Source organism: Aquarana catesbeiana, linkage group LG01 (assembly GCF_042186555.1).
Source record: "Aquarana catesbeiana isolate 2022-GZ linkage group LG01, ASM4218655v1, whole genome shotgun sequence".
Taxonomy (NCBI): domain Eukaryota; kingdom Metazoa; phylum Chordata; class Amphibia; order Anura; family Ranidae; genus Aquarana; species Aquarana catesbeiana.
In genome coordinates this window covers 136994156-137002850 of record NC_133324.1, presented here as the reverse complement: position 1 = coordinate 137002850, position 8695 = coordinate 136994156, and the positions used below count along the sequence as shown (strand labels likewise).

General features: G+C 46.7%; 1 protein-coding gene across 2 annotated transcripts in view; it reads left to right on the top strand.

Annotated features, from left to right (window-relative positions):
* Positions 1 to 2182: 2182 nt before the first annotated feature.
* LOC141134736 (beta-hexosaminidase subunit beta-like) overlaps positions 2183 to 8695 on the top strand; it is a gene marked incomplete in the record, with an annotated part of 76174 nt that continues 69661 nt past the window's right edge. The window contains 1 exon segment of one of the 2 annotated variants that reach the window (XM_073624183.1): positions 2183 to 2542. In XM_073624183.1, coding sequence (XP_073480284.1) covers positions 2262 to 2542 — 281 coding nt within the window. 2 annotated transcript variants of the gene reach the window in all.

Here is an 8695-nt window from a genome sequence, read left to right as displayed (position 1 = left end):
ATGCGCAGTGCCACGCACGGCGGCTCCTCCCGTACAGGAGCCGCGTCACAGGGCGAAGGGGGCGGGGGAAGGGCTCCGAAGGTGCCCTATGGTGGAACTGGTGCAACGGGGATGCACGGCGTGATGTTTGCACATCTGAAAGATGTGCCCCGGGTGTCCGTGTGGATGCGACAGCCCCCCAACCGCTGTTGCAGCAAAGACTGGGCTGAAAGCGGTTCGACCAAGATGGGCCAAAAGGGTAGCCGATCGGGTAGGAAGGGACCACAGACCTTCCGATCTCGATCGGCGCTTCAAAGGGACAACACGTTTACACAAAGGTCAAGGTGTGATTACATTGAGGCAAAGTTACATACTTAAACTTGGTTACATATCAATACATGTTAAATCAAGCCGTACACAATATGTTACAAAGTATATTATATAAAATAAAATGAATACATTTGCGATAGAAACAGTTCATTTAATGTACATGACATGGGGGAAGGATGGAAAAGGGGGGGGGGAAAGGAAAAACTAGGTAGGCAGGATAGTGGGGTGTCAGAGGGACAATGACACCACGGGATGTTGCATGGGCAGCTAACATTCAGAGGAAGGGCCTGTAGCTAAGGCTTTCGTTCAAGCCCGGGAAGTGTGTGGCTTGGAGGGTATAAATCCAGCGGGCTTCCACCTGGAGCAGTGTCCGATCGACGCTGCCCCCTCTTTCGTCCAGCGGGACATGTTCCAGAGCATAGAACTTGATGATTCTGGGGTTAAAGTTATGGTATAGACCCACATGCCTGGCAATAGCTGTATCCATTTGTTTTTTCAGGATGGGTTTTATGTGGTCTCTAATTCGTTTGTAGAAAGGTCGTTTCCTTTTGCCAACATAAAAAAGTTTTTTTCTTCAGTTTAGGCCAATCGTATTCTTCTACATATTTTTGGTAAAAAAAAATCGCAATAAGCAATTATCAATTGGTTTGCGCAAACGTTATAGCGTTTACTAAATAGGGGATAGTTTTATGGCATTTTTATTAATTTTTTTTTTTTTTACTAGTAATGGCGGCGATCAGTGATTTTTATTGTGACTGCGATGTTATGGTGGACATGTCGGACATTTTTGACACATTTTTGGGACCATTGTCATTTATACAGCGATCAGTGCAATTAAAAATGCACTGATTCCTGTGTAAATGACACTGGCAGTGAAGGGGTTAACCACTAGGGGGCGGGGAGGGGTTAAGTGTGTCCTAGGGAGTGATTACTAACTGTAGGGGGATGGGCTGTGTGTGTGACGTCACTGATCTCTGCTCCGATGACAGGGAGCAGAGATACAGTGACACTTGTCACTAGGCAGAACGGGGAGATGCTGCCGTTCGTCCTCTCCGTGAGCCGATCGTGGGTATCCCCGCGGCGATCGAGTCCGCGGGACCCACGACCCTACTCATGGAGCTCCCGGCCGGCGCGCACGCATTGGCACGGCGGGGAATTCAAATGGACGTACAGGTACGCCCATTTGCCCAGCCGTGCCATTCTACCGGTTAAGTAGTAGAGTAGGGGTTGAGTTTTTTATCCATTTTGTTTTTTGAGGATTTGTGGTTGGTATCTACTCGGTCTAACATCATCTTTTATAACTTACAAAAAAATTGGGGTATATATTGTTTTGTTTCTTTTAAATCATTAGTATATCTTTTCCGAAACAAAATTGAGTTTGAAAAACCACTGTGCAAATACTGTGTCACCTAAAAAATTGCAATGATCACCATTTTATTCTATAGGGTCTCTGCTAAAAAAAATAAAATATATAATGTTTGGGGGGTTCTAGCAAAAGATACGGACTAAACTAAAGTGCCAGAAAACGCTTGGTCAATGTCCATCAGAATAGGACGGGGCGTGTCTGGGAGTGTCTACATTACCACCCAACCTTCTAGTAATGACAAGAGGCGTGTCTGGGCGGGAATCACATGACCACCCAAAATGCTAGTAATAGAAAAGGGGCGTGCCTTGGTGGGATTTACATGACCACCTAACGCTCTAGCAATGAAAGGGCGTGTATGGGGGGAGGGGACTTACATGACCATCCAAACATCTAATAAATAAGAGGCGTGTCTGGGCGGGACTTTCATGAACATCCAACCCTCTAGTACTGAAAAGGGGCGCGTCTGGGCGGGACTTCCATGCACATCCAGACTTCTAACAATGAGAAGGGGCGTGTCTGGGCGGGAATCACATGATCGCGGTGTCCCATAACCCGGCGTTCGGTGTAGATGTAGTTAGTATAGTAAATGATGGCGGGGATGAGGATCGTTCTCGTGCTGTCTCTGGTTCTGACCGCTGGCAGCCATAAGTCCCGGCTGTCTGACTCCCCGGAGAAGAGGGGGGAGATGCCGCCGCCGCCGCTCGGTGCTCCTGATCCCTCCCCGTACGGCTCCCTGTGGCCGCTTCCCCAGGAGGTACAACTTTCCCCCGACTTCATGTTCATCCCCCCGGCTGACTTCTCCATCGTCCACGGAGAGGGCTCCACCGCGGGGCCGGAGTGCCTGGTACTGCAGGATGCCTTCCGGAGGTGAGATGTGTGATCGGAGGGGGGTCCGGTGTACTGTACATAGGAGGAGAGATGTGTGATCGGAGGGGGGTCCGGTGTACTGTACATAGGGGGTGAGATGTGTGATCGGAGGGGGGTCCGGTGTACTGTACATAGGGGGTGAGATGTGTGATCGGAGGGGGGTCCGGTGTACTGTACATAGGAGGTGAGATGTGTGATCGGAGGGGGGTCCGGTGTACTGTACATAGGAGGTGAGATGTGTGATCGGAGGGGGGTCCGGTGTACTGTACATAGGGGGAGAGATGTGTGATCGGAGGGGGGTCCGGTGTACTGTACATAGGAGGAGAGATGTGTGATCGGAGGGGGGTCCGGTGTACTGTACATAGGAGGAGAGATGTGTGATCGGAGGGGGGTCCGGTGTACTGTACATAGGGGGAGAGATGTGTGATCGGAGGGGGGTCCGGTGTACTGTACATAGGAGGAGAGATGTGTGATCGGAGGGGGGTCCGGTGTACTGTACATAGGAGGAGAGATGTGTGATCGGAGGGGGGTCCGGTGTACTGTACATAGGGGGTGAGATGTGTGATCGGAGGGGGGTCCGGTGTACTGTACATAGGGGGTGAGATGTGTGATCGGAGGGGGGTCCGGTGTACTGTACATAGGAGGAGAGATGTGTGATCGGAGGGGGGTCCGGTGTACTGTACATAGGAGGTGAGATGTGTGATCGGAGGGGGGTCCGGTGTACTGTACATAGGGGGTGAGATGTGTGATCGGAGGGGGGTACTGTACATAGGGGGTGTGATCACCCCCCCATATATATATGTGTGTGTGTGTGTGTGTGTGTGTGTGTGTGTGTGTGTGTGTGTATGTATGTGATCAGAGGGGGGTCCGGTGTTGTGCCGAGAATGGCTTCCCCGTCGAAATCTGTTCCCCCTGTCTCTCGGCGGAGATCGGAACTCCGCCTCTCCACTGCCGCTCCTCCTACTCTTCCCCGAATGCTAATCATCCTTCTACCGTCCCCGCCCCCGTGCGCATCCCCTGTACAATGTTATTAGTCCATCCACACAAATATATATGTATATATTATCACTCCTTATAAAATATATATCTGGTACAATATTATTATATACATACACATATATATATATATATATATATATATATATATATATATATATATATATATATATATATATATATATATATATATACTATACACATGTCATCATTATTATCCCTTCATATTAATGTGTCTAATTTATTCTTACCCCTCCTACGTCTTCATTAGTATCCCCGCCTATTATTTAATATTATTTATTGAACACTGGAAATTCTCCCCACAGTCCCTATTCTTATTCTTATTCTTATTCTTATTATTATTATTATTATTATTATTATTCCTACCACCTATTATATATCTATCAGTATACACGTCATCATTATCATCTCTTCCTATTATTTTATCTAATTTTTTTATTGCCCCTCTTATTATTACACCTCCTATTATTTTATATTCATTGTTAATCCTTCTATTATTTTATATTATTGTTACACCTTCTATTCATTTTATCTAATTTATTATTACCCCCTCCCAGTGGCAGATGGTGCTGAAAATTTTTTGGGGGGGGCGCAAACAAACTGAAAAAATCTGAAAAAAAAAAAAATCTTTAAACGCAGCCACTGTGCACATCTGTTTCTCTGACTGCTCTACTCTTTGTATCGATCATCCTCACTCTTCCTTCTTACCCCAGACCCTTTCTGTCCAGGGGAATCAGATTTTGAGAGCAAGCTGACTATTGTTATTGAATGTGGTTCCCCCTCCCAAAATAGCTTCCACAGCATTTCAAGGGTTAAAAACACTTGTATATGGCTTCTCTGACTGTTCTACTCTTTGTATCAATCATCCCCATTCTTCCTTCTTACCCCAGACTCTTTCTATCCAGGGGAAGCGGATTTTGATAGCGAGTTGACTCTTGCTATCGGATCTGGTTCCCCCTCCCAAAACAGCTTGCACGGTATTTCAGGGGTTAAAAAGACTTGTATATGGCTTCTCTGACTGCTCTATTCTTTGTAAAAATCATCCTCACTCTTCTTTCTTACCCCAGACCCTTTCTGTCCAGGGGAAGAGGATTTTGATAGCAAGCTGACTATTGCTATCGAATCTGGTTCCCCCTCCCAATATAGCTTCCACAGCATTTCAAGGGTTAAAAACACTTGTATATGGCTTCTCTGACTGCTCTACTCTTTGTATCAATCATCCCCATTCTTCCTTCTTACCCCAGACTCTTTCTATCCAGGGGAAGCGGATTTTGATAGCAAGCTGACTATTGCTATCGAATCTGGTTCCCCCTCCCAAAATAGCTTCCACAGCATTTCAAGGTTTAAAAACACTTGTATATGGCTTCTCTGACTGCTCTACTCTTTGTATAAATCATCCTGACTCTTCCTTCTTACCCCAGACTCTTTCTATCCAGGGGAAGCGGATTTTGATAGCAAGTTGACTCTTGCTATCGAATCTGGTTCCCCCTCCCAAAACAGCTTGCACGGTATTTCAGGGTTTAAAAAGACTTGTATATGGCTTCTCTGACTGCTCTACTCTTTGTATAAATCACCCTCACTCTTCTTTCTTACCCCAGACCCTTTCTGTCCAGGGGAATCGGATTTTGATAGCAAGCTGACTATTGCTATCGAATCTGGTTCCCCCTCCCAATATAGCTTCCCCAGCATTTCAAGGGTTAAAAACACTTGTATATGGCTTCTCTGACTGTTCTACTCTTTGTAAAAATCATCCTCACTCTTCTTTTTTACCCCAGACCCTTTCTGTCCAGGGGAAGCGGATTTTGATAGCAAGCTGACTATTGCTATCGAATCTGGTTCCCCCTCCCAATATAGCTTCCACAGCATTTCAAGGGTTAAAAACACTTGTATATGGCTTCTCTGACTGCTCTACTCTTTGTATAAATCATCCTCACTCTTCTTTCTTACCCCAGACCCTTTCTGTCCAGGGGAAGCGGATTTTGATAGCGAGTTGACTCTTGCTATCGGATCTGGTTCCCCCTCCAAAAACAGCTTGCACGGTATTTCAGGGTTTAAAAACACTTGTATATGGCTTCTGTGACTGCTCTACTCTTTGTAAAAATCATCCTCACTCTTCTTTCTTACCCCAGACCCTTTCTGTCCAGGGGAAGCGGATTTTGATAGCAAGTTGACTCTTGCTATCGAATCTGGTTCCCCCTCCCAAAACAGCTTGCACGGTATTTCAGGGTTTAAAAAGACTTGTATATGGCTTCTGTGACTGCTCTACTCTTTGTATAAATCATCCTCACTCTTCTTTCTTACCCCAGACCCTTTCTGTCCAGGGGAAGCGGATTTTGATAGCAAGCTGACTATTGCTATCGAATCTGGTTCCCCCTCCCAATATAGCTTCCACAGCATTTCAAGGGTTAAAAACACTTGTATATGGCTTCTCTGACTGCTCTACTCTTTGTATCAATCATCCTTAGCCTTCCTTCTTACCCCAGACCCTTTCTGTCCAGGGGAAGCGGATTTTGATAGCGAGTTGACTCTTGCTATCGGATCTGGTTCCCCCTCCAAAAACAGCTTGCACGGCATTTCAGGGGTTAAAAACACTTGTAAATGGCTTCTCTGACTGCTCTACTCTTTGTATAAATCATCCTCACTCTTCCTTCTTACCCCAGACCCTTTCTGTCCAGGTGAAACGGATTCTGATAGCAAGCTGTCTGTGTGTTAAATTTGGTGTTATCGCTCTTACTTTCTCATTCTGGTCACTGGAAGTTCAACATGGCACCTCATGGCTAGGGATGAGCCGAACACCTCCCGGTTTGGTTCGCATTCAGAACATGCGAACAGGCAAAAAATTAGTGCGAACACCGTTAAAGTCTATGGGACACGAACATGAATAATCAAAAGTGCTCATTTTAAAGGCTTATATGCAAGTTATTGTCATAAGAAGTGTTTGGGGACCTGGGTCCTGCCCCTGGGGACATGTATCAATGCAAAAAAAGTTTTAAAAACTGAAGTTTTTTCAGGAGCAGTGATTTTAATAATGCTTAAAGTGAAACAATAAAAGTGTAATATTCCTTTACCTGGGGGGTGTCTATAGTATGCCTTTAAAGTGGCGCATGTTTCCTGTGTTTAGAACAGTCTGACAGCAAAATGACATTTCTAAAGGAAAAAAAGTCATGTAAAACTACTATCGCTAGCGCCGGCTATGATGAACAGTCGGTCTGGCAAACAGCATGGAATTTCCCCACAGGGGAACCCCGAACCAAAAATTAAAAAAAAAATGGTGTGGGGTCCCCCCAAAAATCCATTCCAGACCCTTATCCGAGCATGCAACCTGGCAGGCCGCAGGAAAAGAGGGGGGACGAGAGAGCGCCCCCCCCTCCTGAACCATACCAGGCCACATGCCCTCAACATTGGGAGGGTGTTTTGGGGTAGCCCCCCAAAGCACCTTGTCCCCATGTTGATGGGGAGAAGGGCCTCATCCCCACAACCCTTGCCCGGTGGTTTTGGGGGTCTGCGGGCGGGGGGCTTATCGGAATCTGGAAGCCCCCTTTAACAAGGGGACCCCCAGATCCCGCCCCCCCTGTGTGAATTGGTAATGGGGTACAAATGTACCCCTACCATTTCACAAAAAAAGTGTCAAAGGTTAAAAAACACAAAACAGTTTTTGACAAGTCCTTTATTAATTTCTTCTTCTTTCCGCTTCTTTCTTCTGGTCTTCCTTCGGTGTTCTTCTACTTCCTCCATCTTCTTCTTCTTCCTCTGCTCTTCTCGTCCCGCATCTTTCTCCGGCTTCTCCTCCGCTCCGTCCGCACGATCCGCCTCAGTGGGAGTCTTCCGCTGTGTGACGCTTCGGTTCTTCTGACACTTCTTATATAATGGAGGGCGGGGCATGTCCCCGCCCCCTCTGACAACACGGGGAAAGCCATAGGAAAGTCCCAGGAAGTCCCTGTGCGTCACCGGGTGGCCCCGCCCTTCGTTATGTAAGAAGTGTCAGAAGAACCGAAGCGTCATGCGGCAGAAGACTCCCACTGAGGCGGATCATGTGGACGGAGCGGAGAAGAAGCCGCAGGAAGATGCAGGACGAGAAGAGATGAAGAAGAAGAAGAAGAAGAAGAAGAAGAAGATGGAGGAGAAGAAGAAGAAGAAGAAGAAGAAGAAGATGGAGGAGAAGAAGAAGAAGAAGAAGATGGAGAAGGAGAAGAAGATGGAGAAGAAGATGGAGAAAAAGGAGAAGAAGAACACCGAAGGAAGACCAGACGAAAGAAGATGGAAGAAGAAGCGGAAAGAAGAAGAAACTAATAAAGGACTTGTCAAAAACCGTCTCATGCGTTTAACCTTTTTGACACTTTTTTTGTGAAATGGTAGTGGTACATTTTTACCCCATTACCAATTCACATGGGGGGGGGGGCGGGATCTGGGGGTCCCCTTGTTAATGGGTGCTTCCAGATTCCGCTAAGCCCCCTGCCCGCAGACCCCCACAACCACCGGGCAAGGTTTGTGGGGATGAGGTCCTTCTCCCCAAAGCACCCTCCCAATGTTGATGGCATGTGGCCTGGTATGGTTAAGGAGGGGGGGCACTCTCTCGTTCCCCCCTCTTTTCCTGCGGCCTGCCAGGTTGCGTGCTCGGATAAGGGTCTGGTATGGATTTATGGGGGGACCCCACGCCTTTTTTTTTATTTTGGCGCAGGGTTCCCCTTAATATCCATACCAGACCTGAAGGGCCTGGTATGGAATTTAGGGGGACCCCCACGCAGTTTTTTTAAAAAATTTTAGTTCAACTTCCAGTGACCAGTATGAGAGAGTGAGAGCGATAATACCAAATTTAACACAGTCAGCTTGCTACCAGAATCCATTCCCCCGGGACAGAAAGGGTCTGGTTTAAGAAAGAAGAGTGAGGATGATTGATACAAAGAGTAGAGCAGTCAGAGAAGCCATATACAAGTGTTTTTAACCCTTGAAATGCTGTGGAAGCTATATTGGGAGGAGGAACCAGATTCGATAGCAATAGTCAGCTTGCTATCAAAATCTGCTTCCCCTGGACAGAAAGGGTCTGGGGTAAGAAGGAAGAGTGAGGATGATTTATACAAAGAGTAGAGCAGTCAGAGAAGCCATATACAAGTGTTTTTAACCCCTGAAATGCCATGC